This window comes from Hipposideros armiger, unplaced genomic scaffold, assembly GCF_001890085.2.
Source record: "Hipposideros armiger isolate ML-2016 unplaced genomic scaffold, ASM189008v1 scaffold_742, whole genome shotgun sequence".
NCBI lineage: Eukaryota > Metazoa > Chordata > Mammalia > Chiroptera > Hipposideridae > Hipposideros > Hipposideros armiger.
In genome coordinates, this window is record NW_017732092.1 from 12,494 (window position 1) to 40,228 (window position 27,735).

Here is a 27,735-nt window from a genome sequence, read left to right on the forward strand (position 1 = left end):
AAAAAATCAGTATGGTGCAGGGAGGGTTATTTTTAGGACGAGATGACTGAGACAGTCCATGTGCCCCTCCCCCCATTAAAAGTAAAGGAAGGGCAGCAAGGAAAGAAAAGAAGTGGGTATTCTTTTCTAAATCTTTTCTTAGGTGATTGACAGCATCTCATTTACACTTTCCATAAATAATCTCAATGTAGGACGATTATTGTCCTCACTTTACAGAGTTGAAAGCTGAGGTTGTGACAAGTTGAATGGTTCGCTCTGTTTTAGGAAAAAGCATTTTAATGCACATCTGACAATAAGGCTCCACTTTTCCCAATACACCCCAGAGTGGACACTGAGGAATCAAACCCAAAAGACAGAGACAAGTGGGTGGGATGAGAACCCAGGTGGAAAGGTTAATTTGGGGTCGGCAGATGGACACTTTATTCTATAAAGCTGGGGAGGGACATTATTCCAATCCAGGCAGGACTGTAGGTTGGAGGCTGTGAATTAAGACTGGTGGTTAAGGCTACGTTCTTCTAAGGATAAAGACTTGTCAGAGCTTTCATTTTGTCCTATCCTTTCTCTACACTCTCTGCCGCTCCTGTGACACCACAGGTGTCTTCAAGGAGCCCACAGAAGCAGTTAGAGGTTGACTTTACCTCTAACTGGTTTTAGAGGTTTTAGAGGTTGACTAGCCCTTGGCACTCAGGCAAAGCTGGTTAACTCACCAGGCAACAGTCTCCTCATTTGACAAAGAACACCCTCAGGATGCATGTCTTTAAGCCATAGTTAACATAGTTATAATTAGTGTAGTAAGACCCCTGTATTCCCATAAAACGTGGACCGGACATCAGCTGATCCTGACCTGGAGTCACAGCACCCCAGTTTTGTCCTGTTTTGGACCTAGGGACTGGAACGGGTGAGACACATACCTAAAAATCCCAAACGAAAATGGAACACTTCATCCTTTCAAAGGGTATCTTTGGGTCCTGGGCTCTGACTAGTCTAAGTGGATAAGGTGGGAACACAGACTAGGGCTCAGTGAATAAGTTCAGATCAGCAACATAGGAGAAAGAAAGCGGGGAGAAAGGATCTGGGAACAAGATGGGAGAGTACACTCACGGACTCGACTCCTCACTTCCAGTGCCGGATCCCAACTGGCAACCACGTGCTGCTGTGCTTTAGGGAATCCTGGGTGGTGACGTTGTCACTGACCATTGGCTGCCACAGCTTGGAATGGTCGGGCCCAGGGTCAATGTGCCACAGCTGCTTTCTGCCCCTGTGCCTGGACCCCTTCCCACCTGTCCTGATACTGCAGGTGAAGGTAGTGCATGCCCTTGGCATACCTGTGCCCAGGACCTCTGCATAAGCACAGCCTTCACCTGGTTTTTCCAGAGTGATAATTGAGTGTGTGCTGCATCCTTCTTTTCCACAACCTGGAAATTTCACCTGGCATCTACTGACCACTCTCTAATGATACTGTTTGTTCAGTTGACTTTCTCCATAAGACTCTGTTATCTGGGTTGCCTGTGAACTCATAGTAGGCATTTCTGTTTGTTACCAAATGCATGTTCTCCAACATTCTCAAGTGTCCACCTTGGGTAACAAATACCAGCCCCTTGTGCCTTGAGTCTCCACATTAATGGTTATCTCCCATTTCTTTCTCCCCTCCCTGCTTTATTGATATACAATTGGCAACACTGCATAGGTTTAAGGTGGACAAAGTGTTGATTCAATACACATATATTGTGAAGTGGTTACATAGTAATGACGTCTATGCAGTCATTCCCAAACTTCACTGCAGGTTAGACTCACCTGGGGGAGCTTTTAAAATCTCCATCCCTGAACCCCATCCCATTCCAATTAAGTCAGGACATCTGGGGCTGGGAGCCAGGTTATGTACTTTTAAAGATTTGTGTGTAATACAATGTGCCACAGAGATCAGGAACCACTGTCCTACTTCCAGCCCTGTTCTTCTCAAGGCATGTTCCCTTATTGCTTTAGGAAAGGGGTATTCCTCGGCCCTTTGGGGGAGCACATCACTGGTTGGGTCTCTGGCTCTGCACTGCCCACCTCTGAGACTGTTGTCTGCAGACAAGGCTGTTGGGGCAGCCCCACCTCATTCCAGGTGGATCATCTTAATGGTGCTGTGATCAGCTCCAGTTGTTAAATTCTGGGCTCTGGAGAACAAATTAAAGCTAACCTGTAACAGAGCTTGACTTTGGATGGGACTTACTTTCTGTCTGCCCCTTAAGAATGGGTGGTGTTGAGGATCTCAGCTGCTCTGACTTTTGCAACAAAAACCATTTTAGAGAGTTGAGAGAACAGCAGGGGGGAATATCTGATCATTACTTTGTGTAGCGAAAGATGACTGTTTCAAAAGAAAAAAAACCCTGTAATTGTTTTCTAGATCTTTGAGTTCCAAATATTACCCTAACTCAGTGGTTCTCAACCTGTGGGTCACGACCCCTTTGGAGGTCGAATGACCCTTTCACAGGGGTCGCCTAAGACCATCAGAAAACAAAAAGATACTTATATTACAATTCATAACAGTAGCAAAATTACAGTTATAGAGTAGCAATGAAAATAATTTTATGGTTGGGGGTCACCACAGCATGAGGAACTGTATTAAGGGGTCATGGCATTAGGAAGGTTGAGAACCACTGCCCTAACTCCTTTCATTGTGTACTGGATAGATCAGACCTGACAATTCAGGGTCTGCCCTGTAATGTAAAGTCCCTCCCCATGGTGTCAGAGGGGAGGCCACCTGTGTACTCATTCCTGCACCTCCTCAAAGTCCTGCAGACACAAAGAATAAAGGACACCACTCTCTACATCTGGTCCGGATCTAGGTTCAGCCCAAGAAAAATTTGCTTTGATTTACTCTATGATTTGCTTTGATTTACTCATTTTTACAGTTATGATCACACTTCATTTTTTTAAAGAGTTCCTTAAACATGAGGTGATTTCTCTTTTCCATCACTTGCTAGTCAGGGCTCAGGGCAGGCCTGCCCAAGAAAACCCACAATGCATATTATTTTGAATTAATGTTATTTAAGCAGCTGCCTGTGAAAGAAGGAAACCCTGACCTCTCTGTCCTCCTAAAAGCAAAAGATAAATGCCCTCGTCACTCCTGTAAGCTGACAGACAACCTTATCACAAGAGTTAAAAGAATTGAGTCAAAAGCATGTATAAATAAGCCTAGTAACACCTTTACTAATTTACCACCCAAGCCCAAACTTTGTTTCGAGTCCTCACTATCCAATACCCAAACCTTGTGTAGGTGCCTCCTGGATGAGCACTAACTTTCTTTGTTAAAAGATATTAAATTTCTCATGAATTTATTGTTTCTTTGCCTAAAAAGTATAAATAGGTATCTGGTTCAATCATTTCTTTGAGCTTCCTTTTATGATCTGTGCACCAGATTGTAATTCTCCCATGAGCATGTATTATATTGGTTTTTCTACTGTTAATCTAGTCTGGTGTCGATTTTATTTTATTGTTAGTCCATCTGTAAGAACTAAGAAAGGGGGGTGGGGGAGGAATTCTCCCTCTCCCTGATACTGTATTATCTTTCTTGGCAATGTCCTCTAGATACTTTATCTGGACAAGTTAAGGAACAGGTTTCTTCCTTCTTAACAGTCAATGTACCAGTCTACGGGTAAATAAATAACACTTGGAAAATAAATAAAAATGCATTCATGTACATTTTTTATTAAATTCTCCCAATACTCTAGTTGGTGAGACAGACAATTTCCAGAGACAACAAGACAAATCTAAAGACATCTAGAAACCAGGGGTGGAAGTGGGCTGGAACTCTCCATGGTGCCCCCAATTCAGTGACTAATCTCCATCTAACACATGACCCTCAGTACCTCCAAGGGAGCTGTTTGGGGGTCATGCTCAAAAACATTTTCCAGAACTAACTGAGCCAGCCATCCCAGACTCAGAATGACCCACAGAATTGGCAACTGTTTCACAATTTTTCATTAGGAAAAAACTCTCCACAGGCTCACTGGATCAATTCATCCATACTGCCCTCAGCATTTTAGTCCTTTACTATCTTCAGGATTTCATTTTTCACTTGTGGGCCCTCCAGCCTTGTCATCATATCCACTCTACAACTCTGTTTCTTCTCCCTGTGAATGATAAGAATCAGGTTGTGTTCTCATACTCTTTGGTTTTCATTTGGAGTCCTAGAAAACTATGGGACAGAGGCAAAGCCTCTAGGACAGAAATGTAGCACCCAGGACACCCCTCTGGTCCCATGGATCAGATTGAGACCAGTGGTGATGCTCTCAAGAGCTCAGGGGTAGAGTCAAAGTGCCTCGGTAGGTGTGGTAGGCAGCCCTCCAAATGGCCCCCAGTGATCTTTCCCCCCATCACACACTCTTGTGTTGTCCCCTTTTTCACTGACCAATAGAATAAGGCAGAGTGATGGGATATTGGGATGTCACCTTCAAGATGAAGTAATAAAAGACTGTGACTTTGTTTTGGACTCTTGTTTCTCTCTCTCTCTCTCTCTCTCTCTCTCTCTCTCTCTCTCTCTCTCTCTCTTTCTGGAGGAAGCCAGCTGCAATGTCATGAGCAGCACTATAGAGAGCAACTGAGGCCTCCTGCCAACAGCCACATGGGTAAGCTTGAGAGTTGATCCTTCAGTCCCCATCAAGCTCATGAGACCTCATGAGACACTGTGGGCTAGAACCACCTAGTTAAACCCCTACTGTATTTTGGAACCTCAGAAATTGTATAAGAAAATAAATGTATGTTGTCTTGAGTTACTAAGTGTCAGGTCAATTTGTTACATAGCAACAGGTAATGAATACACCAGGTGTAGTTGTAATCTTCACCCAGAACTCACCACTGACTGAAAATGTCATGGTGTCAGGTGCTGTGCTAAGTGCCTTATAGATGCACTTTCTTTCAATCCTTATAACATTCCCATGGAGGAAGATGCCATCGAACATTACAGGTGGGGAAACAGACTCAGAAAGTGAACTATCTGTTAACAGTCATAGAGCCGGTAAGTGGTGATAACAAACTCAGTTGCTTAAGACAAGGAGAGAAGAGTGACAAAAAGAAAGAATTTAAAATCACAGGTGAATCCAGGTCAATTTTCCCATTACACTCAAGCAGGAGTTGGGGTTTGAACAGCCACAGAAAGGGAAGTATAAATCCCCGAGAAATGGGAGAAGGATGTCGGCAACACCTGCAATAGCATTTGCATTCAGAACCTCACTCTTCAGGAGCTTTTCTTGGGCTGTTGTTTCTGAAGAGGGAACCTAGTAGAGAGACTTACAAAACGACCTTTGCTCTCGATTTCCGCTTCTCAAAGGTCTCGCGCAAGAGCAGCATACCGCTGGGCCCAATGTCATTCTTGCTCAAGTCAAGATACCTCAGATTTTGGTGGTTGAGGAGCATGGAAGCCATGGCCTGGCAGCATATGGAAGTGAACAGGCACCTGTCCAACCTGTGAGACAAAAACAGAACAGTCGCCACATCCCACATCTGAGAGCTCAGCCCCAACAAAGGTTGACAGCCTAAAACCACACATGGAAGGGAATAAGTCCTTTCATTCCAAATACATGAGTACCTACCAGGCATCGGTTTCTTTGTGTATTTTGGGTGATTATTCAGAGTCGGCTATGCAGTTACTAACTCTGAGGTGGGATGAGTCATATCTCGTTCAAAAACTGATTGTGGGGCCAGCTGAGTGGTGTATTGGTTAGGAGTTGGCTTGGGACACCAGCTCTGAGCAAAGGGCCCTGGTTCAGATCCCACATGAGGACCAGTGATGCTGCGCCCTCTACTGCTAAGATGGTGAACAACAGCTCAACTGGAGCTGGGCTGCCGTGAGTCACCGGCAATGGTGTAGGCTGAAGTGGGGCTGGCCGGCAGCGGGTGTGAGCTTTCCTGAGCTGCCGTGAGCGGCTGTCCAATGGCCGGCAAGCGACTGCCTCACCTGGGAAGAGCGCAATGATCACAATACCACATGGGCCAGTGAAGCAATGTCCTCCACAACTAGATTGAAGAACAAAAGGAGAGCAACTTGTCTGTTCCCCTTCCCTGATTCCCCAATAAAATCTTTTTAAAAAACCAAACTGATTGTGACCACTCATGCCTTTGCTCATTCAGGACATATCTGTTTGGTACCACCTGTGTGCTGAGCACTGCACTGGGTGTTGTTGATGCAACAGTGAAGAAAAACAGTACAAAGGTACACCATCCCTGGCTTCCTGGAACTCAAAGTTGATTACGGGGTGGAGGAGAAGGAGGCAGGAAATCAAATAAGTATATTCTGTTGACTTTAAACAAATAGCCAGGTGTTTCTCCAGCAAAATGCGTTTATTCAGAAACAATAAAGAATTCCCATTCAGTGGATAAAGAAGAGATGGTGCATATATACAACGGAACATTCCTCATCCATAAAAAAGAAAGAAATCCTGCCATTGGTGATGACATGGATGGACGTTGAGGATATTGTGCTGAATGGATTATCAGACAGAGAAAGACAAATACCAATATGATCTCACTTATATATGGAATCTACAAAACAAAATAAATGAACAAACAAAACAGAAACAAACTCATAGATACAGAGAACAAACTGATGGTTGCCAGATTGGAGGGGAGTTGGGGGGCTGGGTGGAAAAGATGAAGGGATTAAGAAGTACAAATTGGCAGTTACAAAACAGTCACGAGGATGTAAAATACAGCATAGGAAATATAGTCAACTATGTTGTAATAACTATGTGTGGTGTCAGGTGGGGACTAGACTTATGGGGGACCACTTCATAAGGTACATAAATGTCTAGTCACTATGTTGTACACCTGAAGCTAATATAATATTAGATGTCAACTGCAATTGAAAAAATTTTTTAAATTAAAGTTTATTGGGGCGACAATGGTTAGCAAAGTTACACAGACTTCAGGTGTACAATTCTGTAATACATCATCTATATATCACATTGTGTATTGACCACCCAGAGTTAGTTCTCTCTCCATCACCATATATTTGATCCTGTTTACCCTCATCTACCACCCTCCTCCCCCCTTGCCCTCTGGTAACCACTAAACTATTGTCTGTGTCTATGAGTTTTTGGACCTTGGGTTCAAAGAGGATTTTATGGATTTGACCTCAAAGGCAAGGGAAGTAAAAGCTAAAATAAATGAATGGGATTATATCAAAATAAAAAGCTTCCACACAGCAAAAGAAACCGTTGACAAAATAAAGAGGTAACCAACTGAATGGGAGAAGATTTTTGCAAACAATGCCTCCGATTAGGGGCTAATATCCCAAATATATAAGGAACTCATACAACTTAACAACAACAACAACAAAAACAATCCAATTAAAAAACAGGCAGAGGGCCGGCCGAGTGGCGCGATGGTTGGAGACTGGCTTGGGACGCCAGAGGGCCCCGGTTCGGATCCCACATGTGAGGGCCAGTGGCACTGCCCTCTACAAAAAAAAACAACAAAAAAACAGGCAGAGTACCTGAATAGACATTTCTCCAAAGAGGACATACAGATGGCCAATAGACATATGAAAAGATGCTCAACATCACTAATTATCAGAGAAATGAAAAAAAACCACAATGAGATATCACCTCACACCCGTTAGAATGGCTATCATCAACAAGACAAATAATAGCAAGTGTTGGAGAGGCTGTGGAGAAAAAGAAACCCTCACACACTGTTGGTGGGAATGCTGATTACTGCAGCTGCTGTGGAAGGCAGTGTGGAGGTTCCTCAAAAAATTAAGAAAAAATTTAAAAAATTACACACACACACAAAAAACCTTGCCAACATTATGACAGAAAAAATAAAAAGGAATTGCCATTCAGGACAAGTGGTCTAATGGCAAATCACACAGGATTACAGAGAATAAAGGACGGAATGCTCATTTATGTATGGACTTGGAAGGGGCTTTCGTAAACCAAGAGTCCATTGGAGAAATCTTCATTGCAGCATTATTCACAGTGGTTAGGATACAAAACAGCCTAAGTGTCCATCAATGGATGAATGAATAAAAAAGATGTGATTTCACATACAATGGAATATTATGCAACCATGAGAAAGAAGGAAATCCTGCCATTTGCAACAAATTGCGATGGATCTAGAGGATGTTCTGCTAAGTGATACAAGCCAGTCCCAGCAGGACAAATTCTGCCAGAATTTGCATTTCTAACAAAGTCCCACATGACATTCCTAATCTGAGGACCACACTTTGAGAAACACTTTTTGAAGCTCCCCAGTTCTCCAACCAAATGGAGTGGAAAAAAAAACAGAAATGCAAAACGATGTTCCCATATTCTATCCTGAGAGAATTCTACAGACCATTGTCCTGATCTCAAAGGAAAAAACAGGGTAACTTACTCAAGAATCTGTAGTCCAGAGTCAAGGCTCATCAGGCCCTTACAGAGCAGGATAACCCCTTCGTCCTTCAGGTTGTTAAAACCAAGGTCCAGACTTCTCAAGTTTTTATTTTTATCAAGAACAGAGGCCATATCCTGACAGCAGTCAGAAGTCAGGGCGCAATTTCTCAGCCTACACAAAAAAACACACACAAAACACCCTTAAATTTTAATCTTTCCTGCCTTTTTTTAATAACAACTTTATTGAGATATAATTAACATGCTATACATTTCACCCATTTAAAGTGTACAAGCATTGCTTTTTAGTATGTTTACAGAGTTGCATGACATTTACCACGATTCTAGAATATTCTTGTTACCCCCTAAAGGAAAACCTTGTACCCCTGAGCAGTCATTTCCAATTTCTCCCCCAACCACACCCCAGCTCTAGCAACCACTAATCTGTTTTGTGGGTATTTAAACAAATATCTGCACCCCATGTTCATTGCAGCATGAGGGGTTTGCCAGTTCTGGACACCCCAGATAAATGTGATCACATATGATGTGGTCTTTTGTGTCTGGCTTCTTTCACTGACTAATATTTTCAAGATTCATCCACGCTATAAAGCATATTAGTACTTTGTTCCATTTCACTGAATAATATTCCACAGTAAGGATAGACCACACTTTATCCATTTATCAGCTGATGGACGCTTGGGTTGTTTCCACGTTTTGACTATTACGCATAAAGCTGCGGTGAACACCGTGTACAAATTTTTGTCTAGATGTATGTTTTTATTTTTCTTGTGTCTATGCATAGGAAGTGGGGTTGCTGACTCATATGTGTGACTATGTTTAGCCTTAGAGGTGCTACTAGACCATTTTCCAAAGCAGCTACACTATTTCTTGCTTCTTTTTGGGGACACTAAAAATGTCAGTGTGTTCAGGGGATATTTTGTGCCACTTCTGCATTACTGGTTTTATAAGCCAGCAATTTCTTCAGGATTAAGACAGTTTGAGTTTATTTTCTAATAATAGTAATAATAATAGAATAATTATATAATAAAATTATATAATAATAAAAGCACCCTGACACCTAAGGGAGTTCATTTAAAAAATTCCTGATACAGTGAGATAAACACCAAACAGGATATCACTTAGTATGTATTCTGGTCCATACCTTTGAGTTAGTGACATGACCCTCTTCCTAACGCCTTACGTTATTCTGATTTCAAAGGCATAACACTCACTCTGAATATCAGGGCTCATGGGAACAACTTAGAGCAGAGGCTCCCAAACTTTATCAGTTCATGTCAGCATCTCGGTAGTTTTCTCACATTGCCCTGTTCCCCATTAAATTTTGTGAGCACTCACATGACAGCAGTGGCTGGAAACCTAGCTTTGCCGAGATATGACATCACTGAAAGTGACATACACAATCTGAGGTCAAAGTGCAACCACCTGAAGCTAATAGTGATGAGCAGATATCACTATTTCTTACATTTGAACTATGCTTCAGTGCCTCTATGAGGTTACTGTGGGGTGTCTTGGCACACAGTTTGAGAACTCTGCCTCTAGATACCTTGCCTCTGAAACTCAGGTAATAAGAACCTTCCTCTTTACTATGCTTTCCTTTAGCATCTGCACAACACCACATACTCAGTAGGCACTTAATAAATATTTTGCATAAGTGCATATATAACCAGTCCTGTCAATGACCCCATTCTACTCCAGGGCGTTCTAAGAAAAGAACATTTAGGGACTTACACGAGCCTCTGCAGAGGACAGATGGTGTGTTGTAAGGCATTCCAAAGCTGTTTTGCCCCTTCGTCATTCAAAGCATTTTCTGCCAAGCTCAGGTGGGTCAGCGTATTGTTGTTACTCTTGAGAGGCAAGATGAGACTGTCACAGCAGAGCAATGCAGTATCACAGTTCTCCAGCCTGTGAGGGAGAAACACACAGATGGGAGGCAACTTAACTCCTTCCCAAGACTGGGTTTTGTCTCCTACTGAGCAATGAAAAGTTCATCCTGGGCTTTCCTTCTAAATGCAAAAGCCTCAACATTACCTTTGGGACCACCTCTTAGGGACTCCAAGTTTTAAAGAAGAGGACAGCAACTTTGATGCAAGAATGGTAGACTCAAGAAACTATGGGTCAGAGAACTCATTACATTGTGGGACTAAGAGGAACAATGAAGAGATCATCAATGACTGAAGAATAAATAACAGATATGGAGAGGGCCCAGGGAGAGACATCATTACATGAATTAAAAAAAATAGAAAGATGCATTCATGTTAGAGAAACTAAGATGAATAGTAAGGTTATGAAAATATTTTCATTAGGAATGAGGGACATGCAAATTTAAATAATATAATACCATTTCCTGCTTGACAGATTGGCAAAAACAGTAATGGGAATACTGACAGTAACAAGTGTTGGATGAGATGTGAAGTGTGTGTGTGCTCACGCGTGTGCATGCGTGCACGCAGTCTGAACTGCAGCAGCAGGTAACATGGGTACCTACATTGCTTCATATTCATACAACGGTTATCATTAATCAGTGAAGACCAACAGCCTATAGAAGCAACTGAACACAGATGAACACTAAAATATCAACTATTCAGAAAAAGAGCACATAGTAGATGAGGCCACTTATGTGACGTTCAAAGCAGTGCAAGGCTATGTGATGCTCTGTTGAAGGACATGTGGATAGTTGCACTAGGTGTGCATAAAAATAAGGAGCCTAGTCATCCCAATGGAAGATGGCTATTCTGGGAAGTGGGGTGGGGTTCAAGACAACCAGTGAGGAAGGAAAACAGTACTGGTGAGGTTCTATTTCATCAACTGATGACGGGTACATCTGGCTCATTATAATTATATATTCTAGGATCTTGGGTATCAATATGCACTTACATGAAATTTTCCCTTCCTTTCCCTTCCTTTCCCTTCCCTTCCTTTCCCTTCCCTACCCTACCCTTCCCTTCCCCCTCTCTCCTTCTCTCTCTCTCTCCCCCTCCCCCCTTCATTGACCCATCTATGTAATTATATCAATCACAAGACAAGTTTGTTCCATTATCCACACATTCCCCTATTACTGCTTTTCCCCCAGGAGCAGTGAACCTACCAAACAAATAAACAACAGTCACAACAACAACAAAAAGACATACGATAGTCTCTCGAGTTGGGTCAATGACAGGTAATATATTCCAGAGTTGTCCAGGGAGCTACTTCTTAGCATTAGAGTCTTCAGGTGTAGGTTACTTTTGAGATTCCTGGCAAGATCAAGCAAACTTTTGGGAGTGACTGAGCAGTCTTCCAACCTGTAAGAGTCACACAAAAATGCCCAGCCTTAGCTCCTGGGAAAATGGTGCCCACTTAGTTACATAGATCTCCACTACTGTCTCACATTCTTGTTCCTCACACCAGAGTGACTCTAGGGGTTTTTTGCCTCTTCTGCAACTGGTAGACCTATATCAAGTTCAGCATAGTCACAAATTATCAGTAGAAAAGAACACACACTTGGGGCTATTACCAAATGCCCAACCACCACTGGCTCTAACTATGAGCCAGGGATGTGATTCAGCCAAGATGTGAAACTTGAAATACAGTTTCTTATTACACTTCTTTGCCAAACAACCTTCATAAGGAAGAAATGACACTCAGTCACATGAGACAGCTCTTCCTAAGTCATACTGCTGCCACCTTGTCAAGCGAGGTGTCCATCTCAAGTTGACCTGTTCAGAAAGACTTTGAAGCAAACAAACTATTATGCTTTATTTACTACCCCTTCAAACCTTTCTGTACTGTAAAAGAAGGACAGGAGAATGTAGTGAAGATCTAGGCTCCGTTCATCTCTGACGGGTGTCAGGAAGCACAGTTGGCAGATGGAAACAAAATGAGGGGCAACGTAACATACTAAAGGGCTGTGGGGGAGCTAAGCCTCTGTGTGCTGGTGTGGGGGCTTCAAAAACACTCCCCCCCCCATCTTCTAAGTTCTTCTGGCTGGTCTAATAAGCAAATTGAACAGAGACAGATTAACAGGAGAAAATGTCCCAAGTTCATTGCAGATATACATGCGGGGGTGCCATACGATAGGTGACCTAAAGGGCAGCCAGTTAGCTCAGTTGGTTAGAGCACAGTGGTCATAACACCAAGGTTGCCAGTTCAACCCCACACCCTCCACAACTAGATTGAAACAACTACTTGATTTGGAGGTGATAGGTCCTGGAAAAACACACTGTTCCCTGGCCCCCACCCCACAAAAGATAGGTGACCTAAAGAGGCATTGGGCGGTTGAGGTTTCTAAGCCATTCTGGAGCTAAGAAGAAATGGGGATTGTGGTTTGGGGCTTCAAAAGGGAGGAAGACAACTCACATGGAGATGGAAATTCAATGTTTGGTAAATGTTTGCTGGGCCATTTGTAAGAATGGGACACGGAGAGGACTGTGAACAATGGGCCTTGCTGGGCTCCTCCCTCTCTCACTAGTTCATATTAAACATACGTATTTCTGATGATGGCCACCTTCCCCAGGCAGGTCAGCTGTCTAAATTCCTGTTAGGCAGTTAGGGGTGGGGAGGTCAAAGGCTTTTCTGAGTCTTTCATTCCTTAATTGCCAGCTTAAAAGCAATATCCTAAAAGGCATATTTTTGGGGTAGCAAGCTTTGCTTCCCCCGACTGGTAAATGTTGATTTGCTGACTGTGGAGAAAAAGGCTCTGATGTGCCTACCATATCTGTAAACACCGCCACCACGGCTGCTGTGAAGTCACTGAATGCAGAGATGGGAAGAGATATGCAGTTGCACACAAAAATGGTGACTATGTGAGGTGGGGGTTGATGTGTTCATGAGCTTGGCTGTGGTGGTCTTGTCACAATGTCTATTACACCATCATGTTGTACACCTCAATAAAAAAGAAAAGCTAAGTGATCTAGATAAAAAAAAAAGACAGCCTGTAGACTGACCATGTGACCCCCACCTCTGAAAAGACCACCTGGGTGTTAGGGTGTTCTCAATTCCAGTCTCAATTCTCACCTCAGACACTGAAGAAAACACTGCCAGCATTTCAAGGCCGTGCATAGAGTTTCCATGGCCTCGTGTCCCACTTCTGTGCCTTGTATTTCCAAGTATCTCAGATACGGGTTTTTCATTAAAACTTGCATTAAGTCTTCAGTCAATAGGGAGGATTTCACATGCCTAAAGCTGAAGAGGTAAGTGGTGCCCAAGTTATGGATCCCATCAGCTAATTCATTCTTTTTAAACAGCATTATTGAGGTATAATTGATGTATCAAAAAATGTGTCTGTCCTATATTTAATACTTCCAATTTGATGAGTTTGAACATATGTATACGCTGTGAAACCCTTACCACACTTGAGGTGGCTAATTAGTTCTTTTTTTCCTCCAGCTTTATTGAGATGTAATTGACATATAACAATGTGTATGTTTATTCAAAGACGATTTTATGAATTTGACCTCAAAGGCAAGGGAAGTAAAAACTAAAATAAATGAATGGGACTATATCAAACTAAAAAGCTTCTGCACAGTAAAAGAAACCATCAACAAAAAAAGAGGCAACCAACCAAATGGGAGAAGGTATCTGCAAACATTGCCTCAGATAAGGGGCTAACATCCAAAATATATAAGGAACTCTTACAATTCAATGACAATAAAAACAAACAATCCAATTTGGGCAGAGGACATGAACAGAAACTTCTCCAAACAAGACATATAAATGGCCAAAAGATATATGAAAAAATGCACAACTTCACTAGCTATTAGGGAAATGCAATTCAAAACCACAATGAGATATTCCTTCACACCTGTTAGAATGGCTATCATTAACAAGACAAATAATAACAAGTGTTGGACAGGCTGTGGAGAAAAAGGAACCCTCATATACTGTTGGTGGGATTGCAGATTGGTGCAGCTGCTATGGAAAACAGTATGGAGGTTCCTCAAAAAATTAAGAAGAAAATTACCAAATGACCCAGCAATACCGCCAAAATCTGAAAACATTTATCCGTAAAGATATATGTACTCTGATGTTCACTGCAGCTTTATTTACAGTGGCCAAGACATGGAAACAACCAAAGTGTCTTTTGATAGATGATTGGATAAAAAAGATGTGGTATATATACACAATGGAATACTGTTCCATAAGAAAAGATGAAATAGTGACATTTGTGACAACATGGATGGATCTTGAGATTATTATGCTAAGGGAAATAAGTCAGACAGAAAAAGTCGAGAACCATATGACTTCACTGATAAGTGGGATATAAAACTGAAAGCAACAAAGAAACAAGACAAAAAAATAAAAAACCAAAAACTCATAGACACAGACAATAGTTTAGTGGTTACCAGAGAGGGGGATGGTAGAAAACAGTAAACAGGATCAAACATATGGTGATGGAAGGAGAACTGACTCTGGGTGGTGAGCACACAATGTGATATATAGATGATGTATTATAGAATTGTACACTTAAAACCTACGTAATTTTACTAACCATTGTCACCCCAATAAATTTAATTTAAAAAATAAAATTAAGGGCTGGATGCCCGAGTGGCTCAATTGGTTAAGAGCTCGCTCAAGAGTTTGAGCTCTGAGCAACAGCAGTTCTATGCCCGGCCCGAGCTGAGCTGCCACTAAGCTGCCAATAGGTAGCAGGATGGCTCAGCTAAAAACAAACAAACAAACAAACAAACCACAACAAAACAAAAAAATAAAATTAAAAAAAAACCAAAAACCAATGTGTACATGTAAGGTGTGTAACGTGTTGATTTGTTACCTTTATATACTGCAATATGATCACCATGTAGTGTTAGCTGACACCTCCATCAAGAAGTCACACAATTTCCACTTTTTTTTTGTGGTGAGAACATTGATGATCTATTCTTTGGGACTCTCAAGTACGCAAAACAGTGTTGTTAACTAGTCACCACACTATGCATTAGATTCTGAGAGCCACTCATCTCCTGACAGGAAGTTTGTACCTTTCATCAGGGTGTCCCCATCTGCTAATTAGTTCTACATTTAATCAGTCCATCAATATGTGGGCCCTTTCTGCGCAGTCCAGGTCTGCAGACCTACTTCTTAGGATGCTTGTGAGTTTTAAGGGCACTGAAATGTAACATACATAAGACAGCCTAGCAGGGCATAAATGTTCACTGTTACATTTTTTGCTTGTGAAAATAATGTTGCCGTGATGTTCTTGTCCATTCCTCTGAGTACACGGGTGTGGATTTATCTAGGGTGGATTCTAAAAGTGGACCTTGGGACCAAGGCACATGTGCACTTTCCTTTTCATATAGCCTGCCACAACGCATTGAATCTGTGTCACTTCTTACCCCTACCATGAAAATCTTATCCCTTCCAACCCAGCTTCCACTTATCCTCTTTGGGAAGCTTAGCACATGCAGGGATCTGTTAATGATGACATCTCACAGAAGTGTGCTGTGGTGATGAAGAAGGTGGGCTTCAGACTGAGATGAAGAATGTTCCCCAAACAAGCTGTGTGATTTTAGACAAGTCACTTAACCTCTCATGTTCCCACTTTCTTCAAAAATTGGGATAACACTACCTACCTCAAAGGAATGCTGGTGGTAAACCATACCAAGTGGCTCCTCAGCACAGGTGCCTGTCAGGAAGCGAGGAAAACCCACTAGGATTTAGAATTGTAAAGGACCCTCCACACTGCCTTCCATAGCAGCTGCATCAATCTGCATTCCCACCAACAGTGCACAAAGGTTGCTTTTTCTCCACAGCCTTCCAGCACTTGTTATTATTTGTCTTGTTGATGATAGCCATTCTAACAGGTGTGAGGTGGTATCTCATTGTAGTTTTAATTTGCATTTCTCTGGTGATTACTGACATCAGGCATCTTTTCATATGTCTGTTTGCCATTCATATATATTCTTTGGAAAAATGATCTCACTTATATGTGGAATCTAAAAAAAACCCCAAACTCATAGAAAAACAAATCAGATTTGTGGTTGTCAAAGGCAGGGAGTAGGGGAGTTGGATGAAGGTGGTCAACAGGTACAAACTTCCAATTGTAAGATAAATGAGTACTGGGGTGAGATGTACAGCACAGTGACTGTAGTTAACACTGCTCTGTGGTATATTTGAAAGTTGCTAAGAGAGTAGGCCCTTTTCATGACAAGGAAACATTTTTCAGGTAACTACATGTGGTGATGGATGCCAACTAAACTTATTGTTTGCCATGTGTGACAACGTGGATGGACCTAGAGGGTATTATGTGAAGCAAAATAAGTCAGACAGTGAAATAAGAAAGAAATACTAAGCAAAATAAGTCAGACAGAAAAAATAGAGAACCATATGATTTCACTGATATGTGAGATATAAAACTGAAAGCAACAAAGGAACAAGACAAACAAATAAACAAAAACTGATAGATATAGACAATAGTTTAGTGGTTACCAGAGGGTAAGGGAGCAGGGGGGTGGTAGAAGAGGGTAAACAGGATCAAATATATGGTGATGGAAGGAGAACTGACTCTGGGTGGTGAACACACAAAGTGATATACAGAATTGTACACCTGAAATCTATGTAACTGCACTAACAATTGTCACCCCAATGAACTGTAATTAAAAAACAAAAGAAATAAATACTGTGTGATCTCACTTATATGTGGCATATAAAACTAAAATGAATAAACAAAACAAAAATAGACCCACAGATATAGAGGACAAACTGATGATTGCTAAAGGGGAGGAGAAGGGGAGATGGGAATAAAAAAACTAAACAATGTAATCATTTTGCAATATATATGTCAGGTCAATACACAGTACACCCTAAACTTATACAGTGTTGTATGTCAATTATTTCTCAATGATACTAGAAGGAATAAAACAATGGACCTGGATGCTTCCTGCAAGTCTAGTGTGAGCAGAAAGGGAGTAAACAAAGTGGGTGGGAAACAGACTGTCTCCACAGAATTCCTTCCAGCTGGGGTTTGTTTCATACTCACATCAGTTTTCGTAGCCTACACTGAGGGTGTTTCAGGGCTGTGGAAAGAACTGTCACTGCATCAGGCTCCATAAAGCTGTTTGTCACAGTCAGGGCTTCCAAATTCCCATGTGTCCTAAACACGGAGCACAGGTCTTGCCACCAGAGGAAACAACGATCACTGCCTTCTGGTCTGTGTGGAAGGGAGAAAACAGAAAATGACTCATGCTTAGAGATCACACTGGAGAAAACTGGAGTAAACCCAGGGCAGGTGGCCCCTACCCTGGTTACAATCAGACCCCTTGATGATTCTAGTAAGAGTCCCTTCCTTATTGAAAAAAAAATGCCCAGAGGAACCATTACAAGATTTCTCACTTCATTCCAGGAAGATTCATGGCCTTAGGTAAGGACACATATATTTCCCAGAAAGACTCCTGACTACGAAGGAAGACAGTTGTTTTTTAATCACTTATGATTTATATGGGGACAGAGATTGAATTCTATCTTGACTCTTATATTCTTACTCTGTGTTTATAAAATTGTCATTAAAAAGAAAAAATGCTATATAGGAGCAGAATAAGGGAAAACTTAATCTTTTGAGGGGCACAGTGAATGCAGGAAAATAAAAATGCACAGCTAGACCAATACATAATGTAGTTTTGCTCTGGAAGGACCTGCTAACTTGCTCTTCATTCTTCCCCATGAATGCTTTCAGAGAGGCTGACCAAGAAATGCAGGAGGAAATAGGTGAAGGTGGTCAAAGGGGACACACTTCAGTTATAAGATGAATAAATTCTGGGGATGTAATGTCCAGCAGGATGATTATCATGAATATTGTGTTGTATATTTGAAAATTGCTAAGAAAGTGGATCCTAGTAGTTCTCATCACACACACACACATACACACACACACGGTAACTATGTGAGGTGATGACATATTAACTAACCTTGTTATGGCCATCATTTCTCAATATATACATACATAAAATCACTATGTTGTACACCTTAAAGTTATATAATGTTATATGTCAATTATATCTAAATAAAACTGGGGAGAATGGACCAACCAACCTTCAAGAACTTCCACAAGAGTTAGCAATGGACTAATTCATGTGAAAGAAAGCTGTCATCTTTTAAGAGCTCTACTCTTAGGTTTCAAGATTATTCAGTCTTTTAAAAAACTTTTTTATGTTGTGAGGTTATTTTATTTTCCAATGTGATATGTGACTTAATAAATTTTAAAAAGTTTTTTCAATTACAGTTGACATACAATATTATATTAGTTTCAGGGGTAAATTTTATTTTTAATTATATTGGGTCGTCGGAAAAGTCATGACACATTTTTGCAACGAAAAACATAGAAAAATACGTCATGACTTTTCCGATGACCCAATAGTTGACCCAAAATATTATATTAGTTTCAGGTGTACAACATGGTGATTCAACACTTATATACCTTATGGAATGATCGCCACAATGTCTAGTAACCATGTGTCACCATACAGTTATGATATTTTTTACTCTATTTCCTATGCTAAGATAATTAATTTTTATAGCAGGACATTATGATTAGACTTTTGAAGTCTTTGTTGGAAAGACCAGTATGCAACACCAAGTTGTGTGTCAAGCTCTTGGCCTTCATTCCTGTCCCAGACAGAAGGTACTCGAGGTTAGAAGGCCAAGTATGATGTGGGAATGGACATGGAAGAGCCTGTCCTGTGAGGTCATTTAATACCAGTAAATAAAATTCATTCCACCCATGAAATACTAAGAGCTGTTGGAGAGCAATTTGGGTGATATCTGTGATAAGATGTTATATGTGGACCCTGTGATCCAGCAATTCTAAAAACATACCTTAGGACAGGGGCTGGCTAACTTTTTCTGTAATTGGCTAGACATACACTTTGTGGAAACTACTCAATTCTGCCGTAGCCTTTTGGTAGCAGTCATGGGCAATACATCACAAGCAATCATGGCTGAACTCCAATTAACACTTGTGAAAATAAGCAGCAACCTCAGTCTTCTTGTCTAGCTCTTAATCATAGCCATTGGAGGTCCAATGTTAGTTCAAGTCATAGCGCCAGCCAGCTGTATGACCTTGCACAAGTCACGACATCTATCTGAACTCCAGGGCTTTGTGGTGTCAAGTGGTGACAATAAGAGAAGTAATTCACATGAAAGTATCTGGCACTATGTCTGGCATGTGACAAAGGCTACATAAATATCAACCAATATGAAAACGGTATGGGAAAAAATGGGTAGTCAGTGCTATTTGCCACATCTTAAGAAAAAAAATTCATCGTATTTGTTAAAATATAAATTTGTTAAGGTGTTTTCCGAGAGAGTCTCAGCTGAGTGGTGGGGATAAGAATTACACCAGAACAGATGGAGAACTCAAGCCCTGGACCACAGCACTAGACACCCACTTCAGACTTCAGTGGGGAATAAGGAAGATACAGGCAGGAGACGTGATGATTTCAAGTGGTTTAGTAGGAAAGCAAGGAGGGAGATGGAATGGTCTCTTGATGAGGATTGGCAGTTTTCAGTTATGTTCTTCCTTATTTAAAGATGGGAGAGATGTGTTTACACTGAAAGACGTCCACAGCTGTGCAGTCCAATATGACGGCCACTAGCCACATGTGGCTATTTAAATTTAAATTAAAAATAAATAAAAATTAAAAATCCAGCGTCACAGTCACACTAGCCATATTCCAAGGGCTCAACAGTTCCATGTACCTAGTGGTTCCCATATTGGATGGCACAGATTGAAAATGTTTCCATCATCATAGAAAGTCCCATTGGATAGCACTTCCCCAGAGACTAAAAGACTGATGACACACAGAAGTAAGGGTGATAGAGAAAGTAATTTCCCCACATATATAGAAGGGGAGGGCATGCAGAATAGAGATAAGGAAGTTGATCAACACATCTTGTTTTTCCAGGACTTCCCCAGTTTTAGCATGGAAACTTGCATCCCAGAAACACCTTCTGTCCTGGTTTTCAAACTGCAAGTCCCATGTGTCAGGGATCCCGTCGAGAAAGGTGGTCACCCTAGATGCCCTGGAAAGCAGCATACTGGCAAGGGAGAGGTTAGAGCACTCACTTGGTGCAAGAAAGTGGATCTGAGTCGAGACTGCTCGCCTTGGTGATGGTCAGGGTAACAGTCAGTTCCATTTCCCGCAAATGTTGACAGTGCTTGAGGCAGAAAGCAGACACTTGCATGTCTTTATACTTGCTCATGAATAAAGTTGCTTTATGACAATCATGTAGGGCATGACTCACAAACGCCTCCTCCTGGATTTCATGCAGAAAGTAGAACAACTGTGGGACCCGGTGGTGCATGGTAGCTGAAAGGGCTGCGACTTTCAGCAGCTTCTTTTTATTCCCCAAGGACAGCCTGCATCCAAAGGACAGCTCCACGGCACGAGCACACCTCTCATTTAAGAGACCAAACAGGAAAAGCCCCATGTGAGCAAGGTGATTTCTCTTTCTTCCAGGATGTGCTATCAGGCGTATGGCCTGAGCACAGTCCAACACCTGCAAATTGCAGAGTCTTTGTGGGAAGTGAAGGACATACAACAAGGCTGCAAAAAATTCCTGGAAGCTCAAGAGGGCAAAGGCATAGCAGTCTTCACGCCCTGCTACCTTTCGAAAGATATTTGCACTGAGGAGAGTAACCACGGCCGACTCATCCAGCTTGGCCCGCTCAAGGTCTTTCTTATCAAACACCCATCGTATGTTCCACATACCTTCTGCTGCCATGTGACACAGACCTTTCAGCTGTTCTTGGTGACTTTCACTGGGAAGACTTCCAGCCTTGGTTGGAAACACGCTAGATAGATACTGGGCAAAGACAGCTGTGGCGTTCGGATACACATGGGCGAGACTGGCTCCTTTCTCCATCTGCTGTTTCAGACACGAACACACCATCCAGCAGACCACAGGCACCTGGCACATGGAGAAGAGGATCGTGTTCCCTGTGACAAAACCCAAGGCTTCATTAGCCTGCCTCTTGTTTCCAAAATACGTCCTGAAATACTGAGCTCTTTCGGACATACTGAACCCTGTAAGGGTGATAAAAGAGGGACATTTCAGAATGGGCTTAAGGGTCTTCCAGGAGGAGGCCCTCAGGAGGATCAGTAGCGTGGCCTCAGGAAGCATCCTTCTGCTCAGCAAACTGGCCAGAAGGACAGACGCAGGCAACTTCTGGCTCCAGTCTTCACTCAGGTCCTCTGGTCTATCTGCAAGGGTCAATGTCACTTCCTCGAAGCCATCAAGGAGGAGCAGCAGTTGTTCTGGCTTGGACATCACCTTAGACACTAGAGCTTGAGACATGGGCCACTTGCGTGCCATCAACTCATACAAGCTCTGCCGGTCCACCTGGACCACTTCCCGGCAGTGGACGTAGAAAGCATACCAGACCTTGTGGGGATAGAACTTGTTTTCTGCCCATTCCAACATTACCTTCCGAGCCAGGGTTGTTTTTCCAACCCCAGCAACTCCCTGGAGGATGACAGTCTTGGGCTGTCGACCTTGAGGTCTCCTGGGAAGAAACAGACATGGTAAAAGTCCCGCATGCCTGGGTATGTCTTGGTAAAAGAAGTCCTCGTGGTTCCCGGGCCACATGGTCTTGTTCAATAGGGCAGAATACTGGTCCATCACATGTAGTCTGTATGCCTGGATTCCATCTAGATTAGCAAGATGGGAGAAACACAGGGCACAACATCAGAGTTATCTGTGAGAACTAATTCACCAACAAGAAAACTAGCCTTGAGGTCTAAACATCAAGTCCCATGAAACACTTGCATAAATCACACACTTTTCAGGAGAGCAGGGCTTCACCTGCAAGTCACAGAAAAGTCCACTTGATGTGGCTTACAAAAAGCAAGGACTGCATTTTACATGAGAAAAGGGAGCGGATGGGTGGAGGTAAAGCTGTTGAAGTTGGATGGTTGGCTCCACAGCCTCAGGGCCAAGTAGAACCACAGTTCTATTAGCCCATTCTTTCTAGTTCTTGCCTTACAGATAGAAGATTGTTTCTTCAGCTTTATCTATGTCATCTGCATTCAAAGCAGGAATAATGGGGAGAAGGGACCCGCTAACAGCTCCTGTCTACTTTTAAGAGGACAAACTGAAGCCCCCAGAAGATGCGTTCTTATATCTCATGACCTAGAGCTGTCAACCCAACTTTAAGGAAAGCTGGGGAAAGGGTATTTCCCACAGGGATGGGCACATTTTATCTGTTATCACTTGAGAAGGTAGAGTTAGATATGGGGTCAGGAGTTAACAAAATTAGTCACACACCTCCCTCTCAATTTGTGATTCTCTTTCTCTCCCTCTGCCCCTTCTCCAAAGCCTCAGACTTACCATCTCTAAAATTAAAGTAGGATTTATGACTCTGGCTCAGCTCATAGTGTTAAAACTATCAGCTTGTCAGGATTTGTTGAGGGAGTGAAATCTAAGTAGGCTAAGGCAGGAACTGACCATCCCACATTCCACGTAGTGTGTGTTTTCATGACATTAAAATGTTTTCTTTTGGCCCTTGGTTCCTTCTGACCTCATCTCTTTATGTAACCCAATTGAGAAGGCTATTTTCACACTAACACAATTTGGGTTCTTTCTAGAATCCTCCTTTAGATGGTCCAGGTAAGTGGCAGTGGGGGAATGAGGGAGGAACTAAGAAATCTGCTGTACCAGCCACTTCTATTCTGGTCCCAGTTTTTCTTTGGAGAACCATCCCTTCCAGCTTTCAGTCTGTTACATTGGACTGTGGCTGGCCTTACCACCAAGCTATGTCATACACATAAGAGCCAGTGTCAACCAACTAGATATTTCATCATCTCATCCATGGATGAGCTCATGACATCAGTTCATTCAATGGAGTCAGTTTTGATACACTGTTACTAAATCATACAACATATGCTTAGAACATCTATTGGCAAGCGTGGCCACTGTGGAGGACAGACCACCCAAGACTGAACCCACCAGAGAATAGAAAACTAGGGAAAGAGAAAGGATGTCATGGTGATGTAGGCTGAGCCCACTTGCAGGCAGCTGGACTTCCTAACTAGGCGCGTCCACAGCTACTCTTCATGGAAGAGACACCAGGCAAACTCGTTTACAATTCACCTTGCCTTAGGAACCAAGATTCTCTTCCCAACCCACAACCCATTCTCCTCCAGGATTTGTCACAATCCCGGCACATACCAGATTCTTCTTCCTCCAGATTCACTTGTGTTCCTCTTGGGTTCAATTCCTCTGGCTCCAAGTGAGGTAGAAGGTCTGGAACAGGCAAAAAAGGAGGCTGTCCCATTGGAATGGTAAGAGTGACAAAACAGGAGGGCAACATGCACCCTTTCTGGATCATAGCGGACATAGCATTCAAGGGTCTCCACCTTAGTCTCCACCTTTTCTCACCACCTTAGTTCACGAAGAAGAAAGTTACCTAGACTCTGTCATGATGTCAGGAAGTGAGGAAATGATGCTGTTTTACAACGTACTAAGGAAGGTGTTCAAAGACATATCAATTTATAGCCCAGCCAAACATTAAGAGAAATATACACAAGCACAGGCACTCACACACATGTATGTATATGTAAAATACATACACACTTCAGTATCTATGTGTATGTTCATGTATGTGTATGTATATATGTGAATATATCTGTGTATGTGTATATTTACAGGTATATAAAATTATATAGTCATTGATTCTTGCTATTCACAGTAATTATGCTTCATAAAATCACTGTTAACACTTAAATAGCCAACACTGAATCACTGCCCCAAAAAATACAGGGTTTGGTTCCTGTAGCCTCTGATTACAACATCGTCAATGACTCTTCAATGCATAACCTTGGTTTATGTGTGTTTTTGCTTAAAGATATCTTATTCAATGTATATATTACTGATTCAATCACCTTGAACTCATGGCCGACAGTGCTATAACTCATGACTGAACAAAGCTTATCCAACACAAGTATTTTCTCCACATGGCACATCACAGCCTGCTTGAGATTAGAACACTAGACAACGCTTCAGCACTACACTTGGGGGGTATGTGAAACAGTGATATCACCAACAAAAAGCACAAAAACACACAAAAAACATGGCACTAAACAGATCATGGAAAGAACACTTTTTAACAGGATGAGAGCTGAGGCAAGAAGGCAGAGTGTCATGTCACCTTGTTCAGCTGGGGACGTGCATGTTCACATTTTTCACCATTCTGCGCGTGTCTGTGAATGACTGTGATAGCACCTCACACATTGATTTGGGGGTTACATTTTTAGTGAGTAGGAAGAATCCACAAATGAAGATCCATATAAATACGTGTATATGCATATGCATCCATATACACAGGTCAATACTGACCTCTCCTGTTCCTCAAGTCTTCAAGGTCCTCTCCACCTCTGAGCTCTTTTGCATGAGGTTTTCCTGGCCTCTGATTCTGTTTTCTATTCACTCTCCCTCCTTCTCCCGTGGCTAGCTGTTTCCTCATTTGTTAGATCCCAACCTAGTGTCACTTCATCAGAGAGGACTACCTGGGGCTTATCATAAGCAGGTCCCTCTTCATAATCAATGATTCTTTATTCATTCAATATTTGTGCACCTATGGGCCGGCCGAGTGGCTCAGTTGTTTAAGAGCTTGCTCAAGAATTTGAGCTCTGAGCAACAGCGGTTCAATGCCCGGCCTGAGCTGAGCAGCCGCTGAGCTGCCAACAGGTGGCAGGATGGCTCAGCTTAAAAATAAATAAATAAAATAAAATAAATATTTGTGCACCTATGACATGCCAGGTGCTGCACGAGGTGCTGGCCGGTGAGACAGAAAAGGGACCTGGTCGCCTGCTGTGTAGGTTTATGAATTGTGCTGTTCACACCTTCTCTGTTCTCAGCAACATTTGACTACTTATGTCAGCTATTGGAAGAGCTGTGTTAATGTCTCACACCCTATTTGTGGGTTTGTCTAGTCTTCCTTTTAGTTGTCAGAGTTGGCTTTCTGTACTTTTCTTTTTTTTAAGATTTTTTTTTTTATTATTGGGGAACTGGAGAAGGGGAACAGCCAACTTTTTGTCCTTCTATCTTAGTTGTGGAGGGCCCAGCTAGCTCAGCTCCAAGCCCAGCCACCATCCGGATGCCTGTCAGCAGTTTGTGGCCGCTCAGCTCAAGGTGCCATGTTCAATCTTAGTTGTAGGTGGGTGTAGCCCACCATCCCATGCGGGAATCAAACCAGCAACCTTGTTGTTAGGAGCATATGCTCTCACAAGCTGAGCCATCCTATCACCTATTGGCAGCTCAGTGGCAGCTCAGCTCAGGCACAGCTCACTGGCCCATGTGGAAATTGAACCAGTGACCCTGTTGCTCAGAGCTCACACTCTTAACCAACTGAGCCACTTGGTCGGCCCCTCATGCTTTCTGTACTTTGAAGATGTGTTATTGACAGAGCAGTTTAGGATTGTATGTCCTTGGATTGACCCCCTTTGTCATCATGAAATGGCCCTTTTTAGTCTTCAGTCTGCTTGCCTTAAATATTATGTTGGTGACATCACTGTAGCTATACCAGCTTTCTTCTTTTTAGTGGCATGTTTCCCTACCATTTTACTTCCTACTTCTGTGTCTTTATCTATTTGTGTTAAAGTCTTATAGGCAGTGTCTGGTTAAGTTTTTTTGTTTTTTATAATATGCTAACAGAATAGTCTTTGCCTTTTGGGATCAGAGCCATCATCTTGCTCTACTTGCTTTCTTGTTCAAGTATCCCATATGGGTGGCCAGCAAAATATGTAGTTTTTCAGCACTCAAGCCCAATCCCATTTCATATGCCAGATTATTACTCACCATTTAGCTCCATCTGTACCCGAAGACACAGTTCCATCTGGTTCATCTTGGCAAAGATGTCATGAGTCACATCCCAAGCCAGTCGTCCAGAGAAGGACTCTATCAAAAGATGAACCACCTCCCCCCATCTGGCTGTCTTCACCTGGTTCCAGGTGATCTGGACAGAGCCAGGTCTGGGGTTCTCCTCCACTAAAAGCTGCTTGAACCTCTGTAGCTCCTCGTTGCTTAAATAGAGCATGTACAGCATGACCCCGTTTTCAAAAGGGGAGGTGGAAGAGGACAAGGATGGCAAAGATGAGATGAAAGAAGGAGAGGGTGAAAAGGATGAGAAGGAAGAGGAAGAACCAGAATTCAGATTCACGTCACTCATCTTCTCTCAACCAAGAACCTCAGCACCAATGATAAAAGTGACCAATCAGAAGAGAGAATGGACGAGACCTGTGGAGACACAAAATTATAAGAAAATTAAAACACCACCCAAGAGGACAGATTTATTTAATCCATATTTGCGGGGGCCTACCATGTGCCAGGTACTCTATTTACCACCTTCTCTCAAAGATTCTCTCTTCTGTGGAAAAACCTGGTGGCCCACTCAGCATTTGGGCTCCGTGTTTAGACTCAAATCCACTTTGTAGTTTTTATTCTCTACGCCACTTATTAGCAAGCTAACATCCCTCCATTATTAAATTACCAAACCTCCCTGTGCCTCTTTTCTCATCTTTGATCATATCATACCCACTCATGGGGTTGAGAAGTTTCTCAGAAATAAATCTACAAGTACATTTAAGACAGTTCTTGGCCTGTCATAGCTAACAATCATTCAGTTTACTTTTATACCATGGTTATTTTAAAGACTCAATGGGAATTTATAAAAAGTCAAAGTAACAGAATCAAAGGTATATTATTCCCCTCTATCCATCCCCTCCAACGTCTCACCTTTCTTTTGTCTTCTTCTACTATGTTTATTGTGGACAAGAAGTGGTATGTGGAAAAGAAGGGACAAAAGAATGAAGTCACTAGCAGGAGACAGACTTTCTTCTTGGTCTACTTACTACTTATATACTATTGCTTCTCTGATTTATCTTTTATGATTATCTTTTAATTCTCATCCCCATCATCTAACAGCTTCCTGGATACTCCCCTTACATCATCATGTATTGGGCACTGGCTCAAAGTTTTATCTCCTTCATTTGACTGCAATAGTTTGGGATAATTACAAGCTCCCTGTGAATAATGACCACTCTTTAAGCACCCAACCTTCACGTATACTCTTGAATTCTGTCATTTCTGATATGTGAGGGGAAAAAAAGCCTATATGAAGAAAAAAGAAAGATCTCAAATAAACAACCTAACCTTATACCTCAAGGAACTAAATAAAGAAGAACAAACTAGGCCCAAAGTTAGCAGAAAGAAGGAAATCATATAGATTAGAGCAAAAATAAACAGGGACCAGAAAGACAATAGAAAAGATCAATGAAACTAAGAGCTGATTTTTTTAAAAGATAAGCAAAATTAACAAATCTTTAATTAGACTAACCATGAAAGAGAGGACTCAGATAAAATCAGAAATAAAAGAAGAGATATTACAACTAATACC

The 27,735-nt window shown here is 42.0% G+C and overlaps 1 protein-coding gene across 1 annotated transcript in view; it reads right to left on the reverse strand.

The window, feature by feature from the left end:
- The window catches only part of NLRP8 (NLR family pyrin domain containing 8), a gene marked incomplete at its 3' end in the record, with an annotated part of 32,071 nt that extends 5,563 nt beyond the window's left edge, over nt 1-26,508 (reverse strand). The window contains exons 1-9 of the mRNA XM_019627850.1: nt 26,139-26,508; nt 23,511-23,585; nt 20,407-21,991; nt 17,326-17,496; nt 13,368-13,535; nt 11,504-11,656; nt 10,104-10,277; nt 8,359-8,529; nt 5,279-5,449 (exon numbers count right to left, since the gene is read on the reverse strand). Of these exons, the coding sequence (XP_019483395.1) occupies nt 5,279-5,449; nt 8,359-8,529; nt 10,104-10,277; nt 11,504-11,656; nt 13,368-13,535; nt 17,326-17,496; nt 20,407-21,991; nt 23,511-23,585; nt 26,139-26,508 (3,038 nt within the window). The remainder of the gene's footprint in view (nt 1-5,278; nt 5,450-8,358; nt 8,530-10,103; nt 10,278-11,503; nt 11,657-13,367; nt 13,536-17,325; nt 17,497-20,406; nt 21,992-23,510; nt 23,586-26,138) is intronic.
- Nucleotides 26,509-27,735: the final 1,227 nt, after the last annotated feature.